Source organism: Uloborus diversus, chromosome 2, assembly GCF_026930045.1.
Source record: "Uloborus diversus isolate 005 chromosome 2, Udiv.v.3.1, whole genome shotgun sequence".
NCBI classification, from domain to species: domain Eukaryota; kingdom Metazoa; phylum Arthropoda; class Arachnida; order Araneae; family Uloboridae; genus Uloborus; species Uloborus diversus.
In genome coordinates this window covers 165,171,057-165,197,879 of record NC_072732.1, presented here as the reverse complement: position 1 = coordinate 165,197,879, position 26,823 = coordinate 165,171,057, and the positions used below count along the sequence as shown (strand labels likewise).

Below are 26,823 nucleotides of genomic sequence, written 5' to 3'. Positions count from 1 at the left end.
TGTAACAAATAATTTCATGTTACGTTTCCATAAATACTATTTATACGATGCATAAATTAGATAAATTGCTTATTTTTCATTTTAATTGTCTATCATTAGTTTATTTATAGAATACCTAGTTATTTCATTTTAGATGAATTGTTTATTTTACACTTTAACTGTCCCTCATTAGTTTATATATAGAATACCTAGTTATTTCATAGAATAACTAGTTTAAGGTGTCAAATTAATAGCATATTATGCACTTTAACGAACACGATCAGTTATATCATGGAATAACTAGGTATTCTATAAAATAACTGCACTATATACTTTAATGGTAAACTATATACTATCAAAAACATTGAAATACATAATGTGCAGACCCTAGGCAAAAATAATTACTTAGAAAATAACTTACTCAACTATTAGTTCAGAAATAATGATGATTCAAACAGTGGGAAAACTTACCTAAAATAAAAGAAGAAAAATATATAAGTATCGCAGAATTCAAAACATTTTCAATAAATATGATATGATAAAAGGAATAAAGCACACTATTTTTCATAAGTGTGGTAGACATAGTTATTATATCAAAGGTTTAAATCAGTCAAAAAAAATAGTTAAGGCCATTCTCTCAAAAAACGCTAATAGTTGTAATATGTTTGCTTAAACGAAATACAATGCAAAGGCAATTTGTACCTAAATTAATTTGAATAATATTACATAACCTCAATGGAACTAGGAGCTTGTTATTTTAACTCATATTTAACATTTAATTTAAAGCTGAGCTGCCGTACTTAGCTACAAAAATATTTTTCTGTCCTAATTAGTTAGATTTCTCGTTCGCAAAAAAATTCCTATATTTGCCTGCATTCGGAGAAAATTTGTGGCACAATCCTTTGGATTCTTTTAACAACTCAGATACATATTTGCACAACTTAAATAAACTTTTGGTGATTTAAAATCTTTATTAATTTTGCATTATTACATTTATGCATCGTTGTTTCTTGCATCGTAGTTCTTCTCAAAATCTTGAAAATTGTACAACTTTGTTATATATAACAACAGGAATAAATTGAAGCGCAGACGTCCATATGCATTTGCACATTTTAACCCCCTTTGACGTTAATGCACATAAATGGATAAAAACGGCTTTTTATTTTTAAAAGCTGCATATTACTACGTTTCTAAAAAGATTTTATTTTAAAGTTTTCTGTATAAATTTAAAGAATAATTTGATGTTTAAAAATGATCTTAAATGCAAAAAGACGAATTTTTTGCAAAACAAAACCTTTTGTGATTTATGGTATTTAAAGTAGTTAATGTGCCTATCACTTTCGGTGTAAATATTGCTTTAATATGCAATTATCGCCTTAGTAACAAAAAGAAGTGGTTTTTTTTTTTAGATGTGACAATTTCCTTGGCTTAAGTTTTAAAAAAAATAGTTGGCGTGTTTTTAGTACATATTTTTCATATTTTTTAGTTTTTATTTTATATAATCCGGGATCTAGTTATATCTATCTATCTATCTATCTCTCTCTCTCTGTATATATATATATATATATATATATATAGGTAATTGATGTCTTACAAAAACTTCAAAAGCACATGTTTACTCTCTATTAATGAGAAACTCTAAGTTAAAAAGACAGTTTTTGTTTGAATGTTTAAATTTTCCTATTGCACAAAAAAAAAAAAAAAAAAAACGAAATATGTGGTCATTATGAAACTGAGAATATTGATTGCCACCGAAACAAAGCAGCTCTAAATTTCTAATCTAGTTTTTTAAAAATAATATCGCAATTAAAAAAAATGTCTTGTAAAAGTCATTTAAGCTTAAGGAATGAAATTTCGTTTACTATCACTCGAATAAATAAATGTGCACGTGAAAAATCTCAAATAATTTCTTTCACGCAGGGCCGAAAAAAAACCTTATTTGAGTCATTTGTCCTAATTGAACCTTTAATGCTAACTAATGCTGTGTATATTAAAAAAGTGCAATTTTACTGAAAAGATCAATTTGTTTCAGTTTATGTTAAACCCAAAAGGTTAATTTAAAAAGGAACTATTACAAACATTAATATTGTTTTCAATTTGAAAGAGTAATTTAAGGGGATAAGTTCTTGAAAAAATACGCACAGACATAAAGGTAAAAAATCCGACTAGTAGTTATTGTGACTTACGATTTTTAGCAGTAATTGGCAATGGGAAAGCGTTGGTTTTTTGCTTACCTTCAGAATTTTGTATTATAATACAGCGCATTACTTTTTGATTTTGTTTAAGCTACGAAATCAGACATTCGTTAATTAGTTAATTAAATCTCTTGAAAGTACAAACTGGAACAAAAACCTAGAATAAATTTCAAACTGAAAAAACTTTTTCATGGTAAATGTTTGCTCTTTCATACACGTTTCATGAAAGTCATAGTGTCATGCCTCAAAAGGAAACATGCTATGGATTATTTTCACTAGGTTCATTACATAAAATGGTCATAAAATGTTTTAAAATGCATATGCTCAGGAAGGAGAAAGAGATTCCCGAAATTGAACCACTACTGAAAAATGTGAACCACATTCTATACATATACATAAATGGATATTTATTTTTCTGTGTGTTTGTTTTACAATAATATTGTGCAGGAATTTACATAGTGGGTTTATCCTTGTACAAAGTCACTGTTTACGTCGGATCTTTGCCTAACTTGGCACAGAGGTTCTTTGATGCTCAAGAATTCGCAAAACGGTTTTTCGCCCCCTCAACCCACCCCCCAGATAATCTACGAAACGAACTGTTTGCGCCTTTTAATAACAATAATGCCCCCCCCCCCCCCCAGTTTCGCCGACACAAAATTCCCCCTCCCTTGTTTTTTCAGTTTTAATCATGTTTTTTTTTTTTTTTTTTTTTTTTTTTTTTTTTTTTTTTTTTTTTTTTAAGGGTGGAGGAAATTTGAAATGTTGACAAATTTGAGAAGAAATCAAAACAATAACTAAACTTTTGGAGGTAAAAAAATTATCCAAAGAGATCTACTTTTGAATTTTTAGTTATGAAATTGCGATTTTTTACGCGTTGACGGTAAATTTTACTTGTTTTTTTTTCTTTATTTAAGCTTGATTGTTAAACATGCGTCACTCGGCATATCTTTTGTTTTCAAGGTAAACCGTGCAAAGCGGCTCGTTTAAGCATATAAAAAACAAAACTTCCATATTCTGTCATGTGTAAGACGCATTAGGACATTGAAAAATGATAGAATTTTGGAATCATTTTAGAAATAAGTTTTACACTTAATCTCAAATTCGTCCGGAAAATGGTTTTAAAAAAATCTCAAAAAAATCATTAGCGAATAAGCACTCTAACTGAAATCCAATAACAAACTTCTCTTCAAACAGATGCAAGTATACATAAATGCCAGAAAAAATAACACCTGGAATCAATCACAAGCAAGATAAAAATTGATAAGGATGTAATTCCTTTGCGGAATTTACTACGGAATTTGCAGATTTTTAATAAATTCATTTTGCTATAGGCAACGTTGAAATCTCGCACTTTTGAAAAAAATATATAAACTTAAACATGAACGTAACGGTTTTCATAATTGCATCATGTTTATGCTTTGTAAGTATATTTTAAATTCATAAATTGAAGTTTATGAAATTCGGTAGAGTTGTAAAAACAACTTTGATTGCGATCTAGCCAACTTTTCTAACTATCGGATGAAATGTGCCTTAGTTGCAGATTTTGGATTTCGTAAAAGTCGGCATCTAAATCTCAGAACAACAGCGTGATATCCTATTGTTGCTTTGAGGGGAAAATTTAGTCTTTTGAAATTCATCGAAATTTATTTAGAAAAAAATGGAAAAAAATGTTTTAATAAAATTAATTCCATTTTATATCATTATATCCCTCTCTGCAGTTGCATGTTTTCTGGTTTCTAAAGTATGACAAAACCTTTTAGAGGAGAAAAAAGCAAATTTTATTTTGTGTTTTTCTGAAGACTCAAATTATTTTAAAAAAAAGACCCAAATTAAAGTGTGATACATACAAATGCATTGTGATTTCGATGTTTTAAACATTTAGTATTTTTTTTAATGGATGCGATATTATGGGACAATTGGCATTTTTTATAGCAATGAAGCTTAATTAAATTCGACTGAAAAATTATTGGTATCGTTTAAGCTCGTTATGTGATTTTTACACTTATTTCTGAGGTCGCGTTTTTTAATCACATGTATTTTTCTTGAAATATTGAGGCATGCTAAACGCCTCAATATTTGTTTAAAAATGAACACGATTGTGAAATTACTCACTGTACCGTACATTCCAAAAACTGCATACATGCAGGACTGCGGAATCAGAGTCGAAGAGTCTCAGTTGATTATGGAGTTAAGAGTCGGATTCGAGAGTTTAAGGTTTAAAGTTTCAAGAATCCGAGTCGGAGTCGATCATTTTCCCTCAAAGTCTACAAATCTGCTAGTGTTAGCGAAGTCGGAGTCAGAGTCGGACAAATTTTGGTGTTAAGGAGTCGGAATTGGAGTCGAAGGTTTTAAAGTTGAAGGAGTCAGAGTCTATCCTTTTTTTTTTCGACTCCGCAGTCCTAAATACATGTCTACTTATTTTCCTGAAATTTAGTTAAGAAATGATGCAGTGAAAGCAAAGGGATGTAAGTGGACATTTTCAAATTTTGAGTAAAATGCGTTTAAAGATAGCATCCTAGGTAGGCTTTCACTGAATTTTTTTTCAAAATTATGCTTTATAGTAACAACTACCAGGGCTGCTAGTACCATCTCTTGCCCCAAGACAGAGGAGAGGTTCAGCTATGTGTACTGGTTATCTCCAAATTTTTAATTTTTCTACTTACGTCCCTTTGCTTCTCACTGCCTCAAATATTCTATAAATATACATGATTGAATTTTAATGCCATGAATTTTGTAACAGACTACGATCCTTGGATGTTATTCTCAAGATGATTGTGATGAAGGCTATTGTTGCACGGGTGGACTATCGCCTTGGGTTAAAGGTTCTTGCAAGAAATACGGCGAAAAAGGTACGTTATATTGTAATGAAAAGGAGTTAATAGTGAATCTTGTTTTATGACGACAGTTTTATTTTTAAGTAAAGTAAAAATTTGTATATAAACTTATTGACCTATATAATGTATATAAACCTATTGACTAAAATGTTTAAGTTAATGAGAAAATTTATATAATTTTATTATTTATAATTTTTGTGCTTGAATTATGCTCAAACTACTGATTGCAATTTTTCTCTAGATTTTTCTTTGTTAGCGCATAGCTACAGAGTTTAATCAAAGATTTTATTTTTCTTTCTCTCATCCTTTCTTCTTTCTCGGCTCATTGTTAATACATAGCTGCTGTTGGAAGTTCATTAGACTCTGAATAGCAACATAATTTTACAAACAGCCAGCATGTATACATTTCGATATTTTTATCTATTTCACACAATAGATCATTCATGAGCTTAAGTTTAAAGTATGCTTTAGTTCAAAAAAAAAATGTATATTTTGCCTGCACAGAGGTCTATAATATAGCATATGGCTATAGTAACTTCATTGCAATACAGACCAACGTAAAAAAAGTTTTAATCTCAGGAAAAGTTTCACAACTTTAATGATGAAATTTGCACAAAAGAAAGTATGTATGATGTTTAAGAAACAATAAAATTTTATCTTAACAACGATTCCACAGAAATGATTTATATTTTAGAAAACTCGAAACTGTACGACAGTTTGTAAATATTCGAAATATAAATATGCTATAGTTTCTTTTATACTGCAACCGCGAAAACGTAAATTTATTTTAATCAAGTCGAAATAGAAACAGAAATAATTTGGAAGAAAGTAAGAGGACACAAATACTATAATAATCGATAAATTACCTCCCATAAGCTAGAGAGAAGGCAAAATTACATGTAATGCACCGACAGCCCGGTTATGACATCGACGCACTGCCGTTTCGCTCTTGTCTGGTACACTAACAAGGAATATAAGGTGAAGAGAGTGAAGCTTTCAAATCTTAAAGCAAGGATCTCAAGTCACGTGATATACTTTAAGGTAATTATTGGATGAAATCACGTTTCTCTCACTCGTTTCACGTAAAACGTGCATCCCATTCGTCGTTTTACCCCACTGTAAAAACGATTCAGAAACGTTCCTGGAAAACGATGGGCAGCTGGTGTGTCCAATTTCTTCCAGCAACATATCTTACAAAAACTAGAAACGTTTTCCGCTAAAATTCGGTAACCTTCCTGAAATTATCTTGGAAGCTTCTTGAAATATTGAGAAATCTTCCCGCTTAAAGCCAGTCGTGTATCTGTAATTTTAGAGTAAACCTAAGTAGGTATAATATAATAGCTTGGCACCTTCCAGTGCTTCCAGCAAAGCTCTAATAGCAGTGTTGAAAAACATGCCAAAGCTAAGACAGAACTGCAAGTAAATATCAAGAATTTTATTAGCCTGCAATTCTTGCAAAGCTACGTAGTCCATAGACTTACTTGCACCCTTTGGGAGCCTTATAAATCTGGACGGGCTGCAATCGAGCTGAAGCCGATACACTTTATAAATATGTTCAGGTTATCTTTAAACTGGGAGCTAAAAATATTTTTCACAACGGTGAAAATTTGGCATTCGTGCGATTGGTAGCAATTCAGGAAACTTTTTGACAATAATACTTGATTTTTCCAAGAAGTAGATCAAAAGCATTGAAATTCCCAAACGTTACACGGAAATATTCAGTAACGTTTCGGATTTTTTTTACAGTGCATGTTACTTCGAGATATTTGCCTCAGCTCTTCGAAAGACAATGATTGAACTTACTCCCTCCAGTTATTAGTTCCTGGTTAGTTTAGTCTGGAATAGTTTTATCCTTATCTTAATGGTGAAAACTTATTGCTTAAATATTTTATTACTTTAATTTTCTCTTTTTTCTGTACATTCTTTTTTTTTACTTTTTTATTTTTTAGGTGACACCTGTGACCCAGATAAACCAGATGTAGGAAAATATTTTCTGACTTGTCCATGCAGAGACGGCTTGAGATGTGTTTATACAGTATGCAAGATCTTTACATTTTTTCCTACAAGATTTATTTTTTTAGTGTATATAATAGTAGTAAATATTTACCCAACTAAAAACTGATAGCGCGCGCTTTCTTAACTAGTTTGTTCATACGGTGCGAAAATTTCAACGCTATAGTGAGGGCAAAACTAACCAGGCAGCGTTGTAATGCTGTGATTAGGATCTGTGTAGCCTTCCCAATGCTACCAGGTTAGGTTAGCCCTAAAAATAGTTAAATAATAATAACTGAAAATATGTCTCACCATCTTCAAATTTTGTTACCTTCTACTTACAACTACTTTCCTAAAAATGTACATTTCCATCGCAATTTTCTTGCTTTAAATGCAGTGCAAAAACATTTTTATGGTAGGTTATCGAGTGGGGTCTATTGCAGGGTTGCCAGATTTAAGAACAGTAAATACGGGACAGGCTTCTAGGAGTGAAGGGGCGGGGGTGATATTTTCGAGGTTGAGGGCAGTTACTGGATATGGTGTATTTTTAAGGGGTGCTTTCCAACGTAGAACGTGTCTTCATGATAAATCTGAAATATTCAATCGTATTCGTAATAAAGCATTAAATCTTACAAAATGTCGCCGATCAAAGTATAAAAATTGTTTTCATTGCGATTGACGATATCTATCCAACATTAGTCAATGAGCAAAGAGGAAGCAATCATTCGGCTCCTCTTGGTCTGCCACCAAAACAAAAACCAAATTGAAACAAAATAATTTTTGTGTTTGCTGCCACGTGATTTTCTTATTGCTCTTTATTTCACATTTTTTGTTTTACTTTATTTTTTCCCCTTAAAATAATGTCTCATCTTGTAAAATATTGTTATTAGCTAGAATACGGGACTTTAGCCGTCCCGTATGTAAGTTCCCCGGGACGCGGGACAGTTTTTCAAAATACGGGACTGTCCCTTGAAATCCGGGACGTCTGGCAACCCTGGTCTATTGTGACAAAAGGAAAAATATTTTCGATGTTTCAACTCTAAGTCCTTCCCTTGTAAGAACAATATAATTTAGACAGCTTTTTTCGCAGTGTCATCTTCAAACGATGAGAATGCCTACACAATTCTTTGGAAACACGCAAAACTCTCAGAATGTCTTCTTTGTGTTACCTAATAATATTTCGCCAGGTATCCGGACGTAATCCTGACAGCCAAAATCTCGACAAGACAGAATACCGACGGGGTCGAAATCCCGACAAGCCAGAATCCCGACTGGGTCAAAATCCCAACAAACCAGAAGCCTGACAGAGCCGAAATTCCGACAAACCAAAATCCCGACAGGGTCGAAATCCCGATGAAACAAAATCCCGATTGTCCAATATCCAGGGCTGCAGAAATCGGAGTCAGGCTGGTTCTGAGGTTGAGCAGTCGGAGTCGGAAGTCGAAGGTTTAAAATTTCAAGAGTAGGAGTCTGTTATTTTTCCTCTAAGTCCGCAACTCTGCCAGTGCTGGCGGAGTCGGACTGGTTTTGGTGTAAAAAGGTCAGAGTCAAAGGCTCTAAAATTCCCGGAATCGGAGCCGTAGTTGGTCATTTTTCCTCCGACTCCGCAACGCTGCAAAAATTCCGACAGGGACGAAATCCCAATAATGCATAGCAGCCCCTCAACTAGTAAATTTTCAGTGCGAAAATTGCGAAAGAATACTAATTCAGTTTTTATTTAATGTCCCCGGAATTTACAGTTCTACAAAGAAAAAAAGGAAAAATACTTTGCTAGTTTAGAGATTTTTTTTTTTTTTTTGAGCAATTACGATTGCTTATTGTTCTCATTTGACAGTCCTTGACGTTGGGATTATTTTTCAGCTTGGACCAGCAGCACCCCAGCAAAAAATAATCTTCAGAAAATCTGCAGAAAAAAAATTTTTTTTTGAAGTATTTTTCAAGATTTCTGCAGATTTTTAGACGACAAGCAAAATCTGCTTTTTGTCTTCAAAATAATCTGCAGAAAATCCACACAAAAAAGTTTTCTTTTTAGTCTTCTTTTAATATTCTGCAGATTTTTTAAAGGTAAAAAAAATCTGCAAATTTTCTTCAATTAGATCTACAGAAAATCTACACAAAAAATTCTCTTACAGTTTTCTCTAAATAGTTCGCACGTTTGTAGATATTTTATGGTCACCAAAAAGAAATCTGTATTTCAATTCAAATTATTTCTTAAAGTTTTATTACAGCATAAAAGTTTTTCACACTTTAAATTTTTTTACATTTTTTTTCAGTTTTTAGAAAATTAAGCACATTTTTTTGTTTTGCTTATTAAAATCAGTAATAAATTACTTAAATTTTTCCCCCAAGAACTTTGATTTATATTTTGATAACTTAAATTGAAATTTAAAAGCATTTCAACACGTTTGAAACGTTTATCAAATAAAAAATGTCTGTTTATTGTGTTATACAAATAATATGACATGAAAATCAATTTTAATATAAGTGCATGATTCAAATCAAATAAAAGTGAAATTACAATACATCAATTTTTTTTTTTTTTGAAAACAAAACGATATTGAATAACGCAAATTATTACATGGTTTGAAAGGGCTTTCAAAAATGTCATTTTCAAGAAGGATACGGATTAGAACAGAGTCAAATTTGTCTCACTTGGAGAAAAACCAGGAAATTGAAATTAAATAAGAACAAATATGACTTGAAATAATGTTCGAATAATGAGTACAAACGCACCGAACGCCAAGCCTCTTACCGTCCACGGAGGCCTCGGTCCGTCCCGCAATATTCGGGTGCCACAAGCACAAGGCTACGAGAGTAGATTACCCCTCGACCAGGTGACGCGTATTGTTTTTTTGCTCCGTCACGGAAACAAATAATTAGGGAAATGTTAAGTTCCATCATTGGAAATCCATGAAAACATATTGGATTCATGCCTCGGTTCACAAAAAGGTAAGACACTTTAAAATTCACGAATTATTATTTGATTAAATTAACTTTTATTTAATAAGTGTATAGTATATTAGGGTTAGTTTGAAATGTTATGCCTAATCGGAGGTTTTAATTTTTGAAATTTTTTCTTTTCACCGATTGACTTAAAATTTTGAGCGAACGTTTACGTTGTCAATATCTATTAACAAAAAAAAATGTGTTACGATGTCTCAATAATAACCAGCCTAATTAACTTAATTACTTTCCACCACGTGGTCGATTTGGAGGAATTTTTCGAATTTTTTAATTTTTACAAATTGTTCTATTTATTATTTCGTCTTGAAACTTTATACTAATTTTACAATCATAGCGATGTATTTTTGTGACAAATTTGGTTTAATTATTTCAATTTGTATAAGCTTCAATTCAATAAAATTTAAAATTTCATTTTGGATGCGTAGTTCAAGTTTTAATTATATGTTTTGTTAAACGAACATGAAACACCACTCTGCAGTGAATTTACTCATTTTTATTAAAGAAATGTCGAAACTTAAAGTTAAAAATGTTTTCGGATTTTTATTGCATTAATTTCATTTCTTATTAATTGTTATCTACTATTTTTTATTTGCTGGGTACATTTTTTGCAGTTTATCTACAGATTTTCTGCAGAATATTTAAGTATATTTGAAACATGCTTTCTTCACAAAATCTGCAGAAAAAAATCTGCAGAAAAAATCTGCAGAAAATTTGAGCATATTTGAGACACGCTTTCTGCAAAAAATCTACAGATAAAATCTGCAGATTTTCTTTAGAAAGCATGTTCCAAATATGCTTAAATTTTCTGCAGATTTTTTTTAGCTGGGACCACCGCCCACCGGCGCGGCGGCGGCACGGCTGCTCTGTTCCTGAGCACTGTCCCCCAAAATCCACTTCTGCTGGGTGGTGGCGTCCATGTCCTTCACACGCATGCTCATACACACTCGCCAACGCGTGAGCGCCTTTACACACATACACAGGCCTACGTGCACACACTTATGCCTGAACACACACAACGATACACACATAACCACCCAGGAGGAGGGACATGCTTGGGGGGGGGGAGCCATTTCTAGAAACAATAACTCTAATGAGTAGGGTCTTGTCGCAACTCGTGATTGCGAAAAACATAATTTGAATTCAAAGTTTCAGAATTCAAATTAGATTTTTTTTTTTTTTAAGCTTACTTAAATTCTCTTCATTTTTCTCTCTTGGCTAATCTTGAGGCGAACTAAGTAAAATTTTAAATTCAATTTATTTTTCACTGTTTATTTAATCACGCTAATTATGAATATAAAAAAATGATTTTAAAAAAAATCAACCTAAAACAGAATAGTGCCTGTTTAAATAAATTTGAAACTGTACGATAAATTTTGTCTGAAACCTTGCCCTACTTCTTGAGATAATAGCAGTCATTGTTAACGAGAAAGAATATCTGTTTGCGCCATCTCTTTGAGAGGATTAACACACACACACACACACACAAACAAACAGCACCTTGTGTTTCACAAAGTCTGCAGACCAAATTTTGTCTGAATTCTTGCATTACTTCTCGAGACATGACAGTCACAAATAATGAGAAAAAACGTTCTACTCCTTCGCCCTCCTGAAGCTAAAAACCATTCAGTACTAAATCACATGTGGTTCCATGCTTGTACCAAATATCAGTTGAACTCATATTGAACTCGGTTTTGAAATAGAGTGGTTCAAAAATACTAATATGCAAACTATTCATGTAATATGTGTATAATAAAAGTGAACGTATTAAGTAATATGTAAATTTATATTAAAAACTGAGCATATATATCTGTGTCGAGGACGAGGCACCAGCCAAAGGCGGCTAGTATTTAATTAAAACTTGTCTTTTATAAAGCAAAATTGAGTGTTTGTATTTAGATTTTGTCTGGATATTGTTCCTATCGGGATTCTGACTTATCGAGATTTTGGCTTGTCGGAATTTTGATCATGTCGCGATTTTGATCATGTCGGGATTTCGACCCTGTCGGGATTCCAGCTTGTCGGGATTCTGGACAGCCGGGATTTCGACAGTGTCGGGATATCGGACAGTCGAGTTACCGTCTGTCGGGATTCTGGCTTGTCGGGATTTGGGCTGTCGGGATTTCGACCCAGACCCCTTTCGCCAACAGTTCAGTTTCAGAAACTACCATACTAAGAGTTTGTTTCCATTCAACCGTGTTTTCTTTTACTCCAACTCACCCAAAATGTTACCTAGTCTTCACTCACCAACAGTTTAATTTCAAAAATGACCAAAAGTGTGGCAATAGTCTTTATTATCATGTACCCCGTTTCCTTTTACCCTAACGGACCCTAAATGTTGCTGTAGTCTTCACTCACCAACAATTAAGTTTCAGAAATTACCACAAGTGTGTAACTAAGAGTTTGTTTCCAATTACCTCATGTTCCTTTTTACCTCAACAAGCCCTACCTTCTTTGCTATGTTTAAGTATTCGAAAATATACCAAAATTTTATTTTAACTTTAGTTTTAGTATGATGAACAAAAAGAAATAGCAGGAAAAATAGCCGATGTATGAATAGATTCAGAAGCATTGGGTCTCCTTCACACGAGGAAAACTTAATCATTTTTTGAACGGGCGGTTATCAAGAAGTGTAATGATGTAAACTGTCCGGCATCCTTCACAGAACAGTTAACTCAACAGGCACGCCAGGCACATGTGCAGCTACTATTCTCAACCCAATGAGTTAAATTAACTTTTTAGTTGATTCAACTCATTGGCACATTGCCAAATATTCGCTCTACACACGAATAAATTAATTGAGTCAACTCAGTTCAGTTTTAACAGCGTTGGGGAGGAACTGCTCGAATAAATTCGGCTTGCTAGAAGAACAGTAGATTCAACTAAGTTGCTTCTTGTGAACACAACGAAGAACACCCGTCAACTAATTGACAGGCAAAAGTTGATTCAACTAATCACCTCGTGTGCAGAAAGCCCTAATTGAATTTGTTTCTCTTTACACGCCATGAGTGAGTGCATTTATTATTTAACAAAATAGGCAAGACAATAGTTTGTATACCTTTATTTATAAAATTAATTTGATATGTTCGGTCAAATTTTCTTGAATGTACCACAAGTATGTTATTTTGGAATGGAGAACCGCCTACCTCAAGGAATTAAGAAGCAGAAATGTAGCAAAAAGGTACGGTAGCAGATGTGTCAGATATTTTCAATAATTAACGCATTGCTAATTCCTCTTGCTATCAGAAAATTAATAAAGCCAGCAGTTTTTCGTACAAGTAGTCAATAAGTTTGTACTAGTACGTAATGGTCATTGAAGTATCAATTGAACTTGTAATTGCATCGTTTTGTTTAATTTTCCAATGTTCGTAACAGTGGCATGCCTGGGAATTTCCTAGATGAAGCTCGTGTAATATTTTTACGTTTAGTAATTTTACGTTTAAAGTAATAAAATTATCTCCATGTAATTTTATTTCTATATATTACTAATATTTGGGGGTGAAAATTCTGGATTTAAGTAAAGTTTCGGGAAAAATATAATACGTTTTTTATGGACTTTCTTTTTTTATACTGTTCATGCTAATCATTACTTTTTATAATGTTTTAACTATCAAAAACTAGATTAGAGCTTCTTACAGGCCTACAGCGATAAAATTTTTGATGTACGATAATAAAATATGTGGTTCTTAAAAGAAGAAAGTTAAAAGATGAAAATGTGTTCTTCGGTAGAAATTTAACTAGAAAAAAAATGAAATATAAATTTCTAATAATTGGACTGAGCTTTTTAAAATACCAATTTCTAATAATGTAACAAATTCTGTTTTATTTCAGAGTGTGAATGCACCTTTCGGTCAAACCCAGTGCGTTTAGGTATGGGGTCCAGAGACGAAAAAGAAGAAATCATTTATTACTTATTTACAGGAAGGAAACGATATTGTATACTTAACCTTCACGAAAAGAAATAAAATATTTTCTCAAATTAAATTTTGTTTTGTGGTAAAACTTTAAAACTAAAATCACCGAAATGAAAACACATTATAAAAAATATTTATTAAGTGAATTAGAAATGCAATGACATCTATGAGATTTTGGGGCCTATGTAGGGGAATGTATGTGGTGAAAAGTGAAATAGTTGAGATGACTTACTTTTTTTAATTGCAAAAAAAATAGAAATTTGTTTTGAAAATTACAGTAGGGGAATGTGGGCAAGTAAAATAGTTAACATGAATGAGTTTTTTTAAAATGAACAAATTGGAAATTTGGTTTGAAAATTTCTGTACATAAAGAGATTTTCTATTTTATAATAAAACTGCATTGAAGCAATATTTTTAATTTTTGGCAGTAAAATTGTACCTTCAAAAGAAAGTGGAAATTTTACATTTTTTCCCATGGGGCTAAGTGAAAAATCAAATATTTTTCGAATGAAATGTTTTCTATTCAATTATGAAAAATATTTTTTAACAGATTAAGAAGCAAATAAAGAGATAATTGATTAAACGAAAAGATAACGAAACAATAAACTATCTGGTATGCAAATAAGTTTCAAAGGATTTTCAAGAGATGGCTTCACTAGTATCAGACAATGATGCAACTAACTGTATTTTATAACCTCATTGTTAAGCCTTCATTTTCAGTATGTGACAGTTGGCTAAAGTGGAAACAACTTAGGTTTTGTGTGCTCTGAATTTGTTAACTTTTGTGCCAACAAAACAAAATGTGCGGGAAAGTTAACTTTTCTGCTTCCATTTGAAGAAAAGTGCAGCTGAAGATCAATGAATGCTACAAGAAACTTACAGGGAACATGCTCCATCGATTTCCACATGTGAGTTTGGTATTGACGTTTTAGAAGTGGTGGTATTAATATCAATAACAATGAGCGTGTTGGACGGCTACAAAAGTTCGAGGATGCCGAATTGAACAAAGACTCGTGCCAAATGGAAGAAGAACTAGCAAAAACATTAGGAGTGACTAAAAAAGCCATATCCGTTCGCTTAAAATCAATGGGAATGATCCAAAAGTAGGTTCCGTATGAATTGAAGACGAGGGCGTCGAACGCCGTTGTTTCACTTGTGAGGAGCTGCTTCAACGGCAAAAAGAAAACGTTTTTGTATCGTATTGCTACTAGTGACGAAAAATGGGTCCATTACGATGTCCCCAATCGCAAAAAATCACACGGGTTGCCTGTCCATATGCCAAAGCCGAATATTTATAAATAAAATAAGTCAAATACAGAGTATGGCAAGGTCATACTCTGTATTTGGTGTGACCAACTGAGGGTAATGTACTAGTATTAGCTGCTACTACCAGGTGAAATCATCACAGAACAACTTTACCGAACTCAATTGACGTGTTTGAGCCGAACACTATGGGAAAAACAGCCAAACGTAATTTTGCATTATGATAACGTTCGACTAATTGTTGCGTAGCTGGTCAAAACATGCCTAGATACGCTGAAATAGGAAGTTCTACCTCACCCGCCATATAGCCCAGACATTGCTCTTTCAGACTATTTGTTTTCGTCGATGAAGCATGCTCTTGAGGATCAGCACTTCCGCTCTTTTGAAAAAGTCCGAAATTGGATTGGTTCGTGGTTCGCATCAAAAGACGCATCGTGTTTTCGCAATGGCATCTGAAAATTGCCAGAAAATGGGAAAAGGTAGTGGCTAACGATAAACAATACTTTAAAAAATGAATATGAAACTATTTTTTCACAATAAAGCGTCAAACTTGAGAAAAACCTTTTAAAACTAATTTGTGCACCATATAATAAATAACTAAATTAATTAATCCACGAAGAAAAATAAATGAGTGAATAAAAAATAGTGATTGAATTATAAAATAAGTAAGTAAAATATTTAATAAATGAATTATTAAATGATGTAAGGTAAATAAATTAGTCAATAAATGAACATGTAAGTGATTTAGTAAATGATTGAATGAGTAAACGCAATGAACTATTTCACTTTGCCCCGCATGCACTTAAGTAATTATAAAAAATATAAAAATACAAATAAGCTAAATACTAACTAAATAAATACTGCAGCGAATATTAGAAGGTCCCAATTAGTATTTTAAATGTTAATAACAAGTACTTGATCATTTGATAACATTAAAATAATTTTTGACTTTCAGCAAAATACTACAATTTGAGTTTCAATTTTTGAAGATTGCCTGTATTATCTCATGTTTTGACTTTCAGAGGTATTTTTTTCTTGACTGGAATAGATTGCATTTGTTACTACATAGTCAAAATTTTACTCGGTAAGTGGTGCTAAAAAAGAAGTTAATATTTCAAAATTTCCTTTTGCCGTACATTATTTCAAAATAAACTGAAAAAAAAAAAGCACATTAAAGACTTATTGCAGGGAGAAATATGTATCTCTAGATTTCTTCTGCACTACCGGATTCCCATACATGCTCGTTTTTTATTTATTTATTTATTTATTTTGCACACGTACAGAACAACGTTACTACGTTGAGGGATGCTCAATTGGGAAGCATAAACAGCATAAACTTACTTTATATAGTGTTTTATAGTATAACTTTCAAATTGCTAAAAATTATTAGAGATATTTAGTGTAAATGAATTGTTCAAAGATACCCTCATGTCTGAAAAATTTTACTGAAAAATATGGAGTAAATATAAGCATTGAGCATAGAAATTCGATATACGAATAAAGAACGTTTAAAACATTTTAACGAAAAATTTTTCAAATTGAAATAAGTTACTTAATTTGTCAAAAAGGGAATTATTTTGAAATTAAAAACAAAACTCTCATAAATCCAAATTAAATGTGAAACACAACTAGCATATCCTTTAAAAACACAGCCCAAGCATCAAAGATATCAAACTGATATTATAACAAAAATTCCTCTCCCATGGATGAAAATAAAATGCCGAAATAAATCAAAACCTTCTGGAGCGCAGTGAATTCTCATCATTTTCAGTTATTTACTGCAGACCAACACATTCCCCCTGCTCTCAGCATCCTATCACTAAATCCATAAAATTTATAGGCAGTCATGTTCTTCCAGATTCATTTGATGGTGCGATCATAAACATGGTAAGAACATATGTAAGGAAATACGATCATTAAGCTCGATCAATGTGGGGGTATTTACAAGAAATAGATGGAGGGGGGGTGTTGGCATACTTTCTTTCACTCAGAAGAGATAAATTCAGAAAAGCTGGGATGGTCTGCTGGACTCAGGAGCATGGCGTTGTGTTTACCCCATTCACCCAACCGCAGAATTTAGTGTAAATAAATCAAAACTCGTGCATTGCCCAAGTACCCTGGTCATCAAGAGCAGCCACATTGTAGCCTTTTGCTTCGATTACCGTAATTTCCTTAATAGCCTTGCGCCCGGAGATAACGTTAAGAGAGGGGCACTTCACATTGTGATTGGGTGGAGGGCGCACAACAAATGCCGCCCCTCCCCCTTTTCCAGTTGATAGATGGCCGACTCCGTACATGATAAGGATCGGGTGTTCTCTTTCTGTGTGAAAAGTCACAGAGGTGGGCTGTTGGGGAAATTCTTTTCCATCGGCTTTGGGGATTTTGTTCGCAGAATATTCCTCCAGCAGGGGAAGACAGTTTGATCGATTTATGGGTATTGATCTGAATCGTTTATCGGCTCTTATTGCATTTCTTCTGGAGTTTCTTGGCTGGAATATATGCGAAATCAATAGGATAGAAATTATATCATATTTAAGCAAAAATTTTATACTTTTGCTACATTAATGTACTCATCAACTGATATTTCTAGCATCAGAGGAATTACTGAATACGTGTAAAGTTTACCTCGTATTTGTTTATTTTAATTTTCAATTACCAATCTGTGGTTTGAATCAACGCAAAAAATAAGGTGAAACATTGATCGTCACATAATTTGAATTCTACTAAAGTGATATAAATTTACAGGCAAAGGTACTTACTTAGCGAGGGGTTGAACTGTTTTAACTGGTGCAAAAGTAACTGTTTCGTTTTTTACATCACTAAATATGATTACGAGATAGACGAAAAATAAAGCCACAATTCACATTTTTGTTGTTTTGTCAAAAAACTGACTTATTCTGTTTGTTATTAAGCATCGTTTGAATGCATAGCATCCCAAAATGGAGATACATTTTCTGTGTTGGTTAGAGAGTCGTGCTAATATAGCAAAAACCGTGATTTCGAATGGTATTTTGATGTACCATGCGCTAAAAAATACCGTTTTAAGGACTTATTTTCTTCAGCAGCACATCCAGATTACCATCAATACGTAATCAAATTAACTGTGGGATTCCGAGCTACAGTTATGTTGTTGTTAAAATCAGGAAACAAGACATTACTTTTTAAATGGTCAATCACATTATAACTTTTTAAAAATATATTAAGACAATAGAGGCATCAATTTAAATAGATTTTTCTACATTATTACGCATTGCTTCAATGTATAGCCTCCCGAGTTGGAGACCCAGTAATACAGTTGCTAAGAACTCTCCAGAAAAAAAAAACTCAAAGTTCAGGCAATCGAGCCCCCTATGGGTCAGAAATCCAAATTTCATGTCCGATCCAAATTTTATGAATTTGTAATCTTGACTCTTCGGGATCAGGATTTTAAACCAATTTTGTGTTGTTGCATAGAAGTCAGAAAACAAAACTTTATTTCAACATGGTAAATCGCAGTATCATTTATATACATTACATCACCGGGGTGTTTTTTTTTTTTTTTTTTTTTTTTTTTTTTTTTTTTTTTACGTGAGAACTTCATTAAAATTTCATCAAACTCCAAAAGTAAAATATCATTTTAAAGATTTATTTCTCCGTTTTCAGTGAAAAATAAACAAACAAGTCACATTTTTGCTGTTATTCTAAAAATTACTTTAAAAACCGGGTTTTTGAACTCTTCTAGCCGAGCGCGTATGTTTCACACGTGTCAGCTAGTATCGTTTTGATGACCTATTTTCTTCAGCAGAGTTCTGGTCCATTTCTATAATATCTTAACTCATTGAGGGCAGGATTCAAAACTGCAGCTGCGCTGTCGCATTGAAACGAGAAGAAAAATATGGTAAATCGCATAAATATATATATATATATATATATATATATATATATATTTATTTTCCAAGTTTTTTTTTTTTTTTTTTGAGGGTACGCTTTAACTTTCTAAATACTTCATCAAACTTGAAAGTTAAGACATAATTTAAAGATTTTTGTACCGCTATCAGCGAAAAATGAACAAACAATTCATTTTTGCTGCTATTCAAAATATAACTCTTAAAACATCTATTCTCGCTAGCCGTAGTCTGTGCGAAAACGATATCGTCGATAACTTAAAAATTAAGATATCGGCGATTTCGCGAACTAAAGATTTCCTGAATTTTAGTTGAACAGAACCGAAAGTTGAAAAATACCCCATGAAATTTTTTTCTTCAGGTTTAATTTTTCGCGATTACGACGGCATAGAAAAAATTCAAGCCTTATGAAAAATAAGTTCTTTTACATTACTTAAAAAACTGGGTTTTTGAATTCCTTCTGTTGATTGCGAATGTTTCGCAAGTGTTGGCTAATTAATTTTATTTTGTAAAATACGAGTCAATTATGTTTAAGGTATCCGACTGCGTTCGAAGACATTTTTTTTGAAAAATAGCCTGAACATTTTTTTAAATGCTATTTTTTAACTACATATGTTTCAAAACTACGAAAAAAATGCAAAAACAAGCTTTTAAAATATAATTTTTTTATGAAAATGGACAAATTTGAAGAAAAATAGCGAAAAAAAGTCTCTTACGCTAACAGCTATGGACAAAATTTAGTTCTAATCACACACAAACCCTTGTAGTAATACATTTGTATGACATTAATGTGTGTTTTGCTTTAAAAGTTTTACTATTTTTAAAAAAAGTACTGAAATATAGCCGAACAAAGTTCCTAAACCGGTATTTTTTCGTAAACAAACGCATATGTTTAAACTTATCCGCATGAAAATATTACTTAATAATGAAATTCAGCTAAGCTTTTAGAGGAAAACATCAAGCATATTACAGAGAACTATCTCAGAAAATTTCACATCAATACTCGAATAACTTTTTGAGATATTATTGTTACAGAAGACAGCTTTCTTCAAAAATATCGTTCTTCAGAAAACGCGTTTAAATGCAACTTCCGGTCTGGAGTTCAGTGCACGAATCTGTAATAATACAGCTATAACTCCAGTTGTAAGTCCCGTAGAGTAAAAACTAAGACAGTTTTGGAAAGCTAATGAATTAGACTATAAAATGAAATAATAAAAACAATTACAAATATTTCATCGAAAATATCGATTTCAACGCAGTTGGATACTTTAACATAGCTTTTTATTTCTTCTATACAGGATTAGGAATTTAATAACCGCAAGCAAAATAAATGATCGTAATTACGCAACATCAGAAAGCGGCAGAAATTTGTATTATCATAACAGTTGCACATAGTGTAATTTCAACATTTTAGAAGTTTTTACTATTAAAGTTAACTAATGATATGACTTCATATTTCAGTTAGCTTTTCAAAACTTTTTTTCTAATGCAATTGAAAATTCACCCAAAAAATGCTTCCATTTTACAAATTTTCAAGCAAAGAGTTTAAATACAAAATATTTGCAATTAGCTGTACAGTATGTACTTCTCTAAATAATCGTAATGCATTGATAGTGTTTTGAAGTCACAACAGGAAAAAATCTCACGCTAGACAAATAGTTTATCTATGAATTCATTCGACAGAGATTAGAAGCAACTAACACGAAAATATTTCGCAAGAGAAACACAGCACATTGCGCGTGCGTTTCATTTGAATACACAGCAATGAAAGCTTCCATTTTTCTGGTTCTGTGTGCACTGTACTATGCAGTAAGTCAATAAATTATGTATTTTTGTTAGAAAATAATTAAAACTATCAGTTGAGGAGTGAGAAGCAAAGAGGTGTAAGTGAACGTTTTAAAGTTTTGAGTAAAACGCGTTTGAAGTTCAAATTTTAGGTAGGATTTCACTGATTTTTTTTCTCCAAATCATGTGCATAGCAGCACCTACCAGGGAAAATAGTACCATCTATTGACCCAAAGCAGAGGAAATGTTCCTTCATTGTTTGTACTGGTTATCGACAAATTTTTAATTTTGTCACTTACATTTTTTGCTTCTCACTGCCTCAATTAAAGAACTAAATTAAAAAGTAAGACTTGTTGAATCAATGTACGGATTTTTTTTTAAGTTAAGGATTTAATTTCTAAGAAAGTAAGAACAATAGTACGGGGAATATATTTGGTTTATTTTTTCACTAGTGGTATCCGCACGGTTTTGCTCGTAGTAGAAAATTAAATCTTTTGGTTCGCCTGTTATATATTTACAACAAATGTATGGTGAATTTCTCGCCAATTGGCTTGCCCTTGTTACGGTCCCACGTTACGATAACTCGGTAATTTACTCGTCCATCTTATGATAATTTTGCTCGGGAAAATGTTCTTAAAATTGGGATAGAAAAAGAACAAAATCGAATTTTAAAAAAAATCGCTTCGAGGTTCACACCCCTTTGTTACAAACTAACTTTGTGCAAATTTCTTGAAAATCGGCCGAACGGTCTAGGCACTTACGCGCGTCACAGAAATCCAGAGAGACTTTCAGCTTTATTATTAGTAAAGATTTAGTATTAGTAGTCTAGCTCCGCCTAAAACGAGTTTTGAGAGCCTGAATGAAACAAGGAAACCAGAATCACCTACTTGTTTTGTACCATGTTAAATCTATGGGGGCGTAGCTTGCTTTTAACTAGAGAACCCCGGTTATAGATAGCAATGGCATTGACTCTTTACATTTTCCCAGGTTTCTAATAAGCTTTCTCACTTCTAAAATTCTAAAATTGGAATGTCATAAAAACCTTTAAAAATTTACATTATGAAATTTTTTACAACGTTATAAGGGAAATATTCTTTAGTAACTGCTCAGTGGCTACAGGACACAAATTTTCTGCATTATGGGCTCGAGTTGCAGCCCCAACTTGGGTATGAATATTAGTCTCAGATCCTTTTTCTCGCTTTTCTCGATCATGTCCTATTGATTTTGAATCTGCAATGAACTAGATCCCCAGAATTTTTCCGATCACTTTGGTAAGTTTTTATTTTCTGCATTATATGTGAAGAAATTTTATTGTTCTTTTAAAATGAACTTGGCATGGAGAAAAAATCAAACTTTTGTACTTCAGCATGCTGATGACATGAGATCATGCATCACTGACGAAAACTGCTATGATGGTGAATGCTGTATTTCAATGTCATTTCTGCGAGGATTTTGTCACACATTAGGAAAAGAAGGTAACGTAGATTTTTTTTTCTGTTCTCTTGCTATTTTCAATTGTTTAAATTAACATTTTCATTGTGTTTTTCTTTCAAGTACTAAGATAAATAAAAGCATTTAAAATTTATGCTCATTTTGAAACGTTATGATAAATTTTGATTAAAATTTACACATCAAATGTATAGTTACAGGCCAGAAGCTCATAGTATTCCTGTTTTTTTAATACTAGTAATTCCTTCCTGAAGTTTTTGTTAAAGGTTGAAATGAAAACGCTTTTAATTATTAACCGTAAAAATTAAAATTGAGAGCCGTTTACCTGTTTTACTTTGAAAGAACTCATTTTTTTTATATACAAATACAAATACAAATGTGACGACCTGCAACAGGCTCTGGGCCCAGCTAGGCTGGTCCTAGTCGATTAATTAGTCCCCAATGAAGATCAATGGCCCTCTTAAAGCTATCCACTCCCTTGCTCATTGCCGCCTCTTCCGGTAAGCTATTCCAAATGCCCACGACCCTGCTAAAGTAGTAGTTTTTCCTGATTTCCAAGTTAGCCTGAGATTTAAATAGCTTAAAACAATGACCCCTTGTCCTGCTTTCCCCGCAAAAATTTAATCTATTTACATCTTTCATTTTGATAAATTTAAATAACTGAATCATGTCCCCTCTGACTCTCCTTTGCTCCAGGCTATACATGTTAAGCCTATTAAGTCTGGTATCATAATCTAAATCTGAGAGTCCCCTTACTAATTTAGTTACCCTTCTTTGAACCCTTTCCAATACAAAAATATCTTTCTTCAGTTAAGGCGACCAAAACTGAACAGCATACTCCAAATGAGGTCTTACTAAACTCCTATATAAAGGCAGAAGAACTTTCTTAGATTTGTTTGAAATAGATCTATTGATGAACCCAAGCATTTTGTTGGCTTTCTTACTAGCAATACTGCACCGTTGACTAAACTTGAAGTCCTGATTTATAAAGACACCCAGATCCATAACATTTTCTGCCTGATTTATGACTGAACCCTGTAAAAGATATCTCATACGCTTATTTCCATGACCTAAGTGTAGCACTTGACATTTCCCTAAATTAACTGCCATACCCCATTTATCTGCCCACTTAGTAATATGATCTAAATCCTCTTGCAGCTGTTTTACTTGTTCTTCATTTTCGACAATCCCCATAACTTTTACATCGTCAGCAAAACAATTCATGCTTTCAGAAATATTTTCATTGATGTCATTCATAAATATAATAAACAAAAGAGACCCTAAAACTGATCCCTGAGGAACCCCACTTAAAACATCACTCCAATTAGAATGATTTCCTCCCACAACTACTCTTTGCTTCCTACCAGTAAGCCAATTTCTAACCCAAAGTAAAGTTTTTCCTCCTATTTCAATGTCAGCTAACTTGCTGAGAAGAGCAACATGCGGTACCTTGTCAAAAGCTTTTTGAAAATCAATATAAACAACATCCACACATTTTTTGTTATCTAAAGCTGAGGTAACCTTGTCGTAGAAATGCAATAAATTAGGAGTACAGGATTTACCTTTCCTGAAACCATACTGCAAACTAGTCAACAGACTATTAGTCTCTAAGAACATCATGATCTTAATTTTGATGAAAGTTTCGAAAATCTTACAAATCACCGAAGTCAAACTTACAGGTTTATAATTCCCAGCAATACCTTTAGACCCCTTCTTGAAGAGTGGCGTTATGTTAGCCAGCTTTGCTAATGGTTTTATAGTGTGAATTCAAACGAAAATAGCCGGTTTGTAAGTACATAAGTATAAAATCAAAGTGCCAAATCTGTCTTTTTACTATTAAAACTTTATTTTATTTATATCAATTATACAACTATAAAGAATTAAAATAATAACTTACAATTTAATGACTGGCTGTGGTGACAACTGAGGTAGTTCTTTTTGAGGCACCTCATTAAACCGCAAGTCAAGTATACGTATTCACTTGGTGCACCAGAAAAAGAGGGTCAAAGAAGATGCGAGGTTGGGGTTTAGTTTTGAGGTGCCCCTAAAGCTTGTTTTGGATTCTTGGGCAATATTTTTTGATTTTAACCAAAATATTGCTTAAATGACCTAATCTAAAAAATACAGGACATGACCTCAAAAATCAAGACAGATGGTCTCTGTAGACTCTCTCTCTCTCTTCAAATTATTTCTCCATTGTTTTTTTGGTATTACCCACATCTATCATCTTTCGATTTATACTTAATTTTGAACTTAGAAAAGAGGAGAAGCCAGACTCCTTTACGTTTAAAAATGAGGAAACAGTTTCCTCCTTGTCCCTCCTTTGTACGAGTCGCTTATGAGTCAGGAGGACATGGGAGGAGACATAATTCTAGGCTTATTTGTTCTTAAATCCAGCAAAGATTAAACTTTGTGCTTAATATTTTAAGTTCTTACTCTGTCTTGTACTTTCAAATTGTTCGAATTTCAGACATAATTCAAAATTTTATAAAATTATTTATTTTTTATTGACTTAGTTTAGCTTTCAGTTTAAGATGACTGCACTTCAACCTTCATCGATTTGAACTATTACAGCAGAAAATCTTAAAATAATTCAGACATTTCAGCAACCACCATTTTAAAAATGTTTTTAAAATTAGTTTTTGTTTTCAGTTAATAACTCTTAGTCAATTTATTAATCAACAAACTAATTGGAACTTGAAGATACCATGCAGAATTAACTTTAAAAAAAAGGTTTAAAAAAAGGAAAGGAAAAAAGGTACAAAATGGAAAGAAAAGAAATTAAACAGTAAAAAAAACTTAATTAACTCTTTAAAATATCTAGTATATTTCGAAAACAAACATGGAAAGTCTAAATCAAAGAATAGAATTTGTCCCGCAAACGACAGCCACATGAACGGATTTTATTAATCTTCGTGTCACGATCCTGACTACTCTAACTTGCTCCAGTCATCAGGACAAATGTTTTATCGAAGAAGCACTTTTGGATTCTGTCCAGAAACAAACAATAAACAGAGAAAGCGAATAAATACCATAAAAACGGCAAAAAAATCCAATGAAACGTATAGTCAAGGGGCCTTAGAACAGTCTGAATGATAATATTGTTTCCTTTCGTAATGTAGAATTGATTCAGAGCAAGTCCGAGACTCAATTACATTATCTATTGGAATTGGCTTACACGTCGCTGTGGAAGATTAGGAATGCTGTCGGATATGTTTGCTAAGTCAATAAACAGAGAGCTGATCTCTGTTTTTATTTTGAATAGCAGAGATTTTCTATCCTTTTTTTTTTCAGAATTGTGATTGAACCGCGTGAATAGAAAGCATTCGTGGCTAAATTGAATAACTTCTGAATTGTTCAAAATATATGAATATGATTTGAAAAAAATGGCGTAAAAGATGCGGTGTCGAAAATCGTGTTAAGAAATCGCTATGATCACATAACGGAATAAAAACAGGTGATGAAATCAAGGAGTTTTATGAATTTACTATTTATTTACGAATGCTTGTTCAAAAAAATATGATTAGTGACTATTTTGCTTGTAAACTGATTAGTTGATTAATTTCAATGTAAATAGATCCGTGGAGTGAATGCAATAGGAAAAAAAACTGTTTCATTTAACAAGTTTAAAAATACTTATGACTTTTTCCCCTATGCTCCACGCATTTTATATTTTAATACAGGTATCTCATATTGGTTATATTTGTTGTATCCGATGTAAATAAAATGATCGTTATGCAATTAGTACTTGCACAATACGATACTGTTGGAATCTAAAAAAAAATCGTTATAGACAGTTTGAACATTTATCCCCCTTTGAATCCCCCCCATTGAGTTTGAACTCCCCCTTTCATACATATGCAGTGCATATAATGTATTGAGTTTTATTTACAAAACCGAACCTCATTTATTTAATTTAAACTTTGTGCAGCGTATAAACATATAATAATATATTCAAAAATATTAAAATTAATCATTTAGCAATTTTTGACTTTTATACTTAAACATAAGAAAAAAAAGAAAATTTATATACATACTAGGCAAAGACATTTTCATTGCTATCAGCACTAGGAACATTTTTAATCAGCGAAAACTTCGCTCACTTTCAATGTTGTCTCTTTTTTAAAAAATGTTACTATGGTTGACAAAGAAATTCTAAATTCTTTTTTCGGCATTAACTTGGTTTAATTCATTATCATATGGATATAAGTAAGTTTAGCTCTTCCTCAATTTTCTTGAATTTTCTTCGCATTTGCAAACTGTGGTAATTTAATACTTTTTTTCTTCTTTTTTTTTTTTTTTTGAAAAAAAAAGAGCATAAATTATTACTATATGCAGGAGCCGGGTTCACAACATACTTTTTGACCCTGTTAATCCCCGCACCTTCTCCGCAAAAAAAAAAAAAAAAAAAAAAAGAATATTGAAAAATTCCTCTTTTCCATGTAAAAAGAGGTTTCCCATTGTACTAGAGAAAGCGGTTTTTACCCAGCATCTTTAGCGGCCGGTAGACGAACCTTTTTCACGTAATGCTTTCTGGGTAAAAACTCCACTTTCACTCCAGAAGGGA

At 32.5% G+C, this 26,823-nt stretch overlaps 2 protein-coding genes across 2 annotated transcripts in view; one reads left to right on the top strand and one right to left on the bottom strand.

Moving 5' to 3' along the window:
* Nucleotides 1-26,823, bottom strand: part of LOC129216644 (voltage-dependent calcium channel subunit alpha-2/delta-3-like) — a 476,626-nt gene that overhangs the window by 357,678 nt on the left and 92,125 nt on the right. The window lies entirely within an intron of this gene.
* Nucleotides 3,306-13,927, top strand: LOC129216132 (U8-theraphotoxin-Hhn1c 1-like). The gene is made up of 4 exons (XM_054850288.1): nt 3,306-3,594; nt 4,915-5,023; nt 6,958-7,043; nt 13,793-13,927. The coding sequence occupies exons 1-4, from the start codon at nt 3,553-3,555 to the stop codon at nt 13,829-13,831; spliced, it is 276 nt and encodes a 91-aa protein (XP_054706263.1). The 5' UTR covers nt 3,306-3,552; the 3' UTR covers nt 13,832-13,927.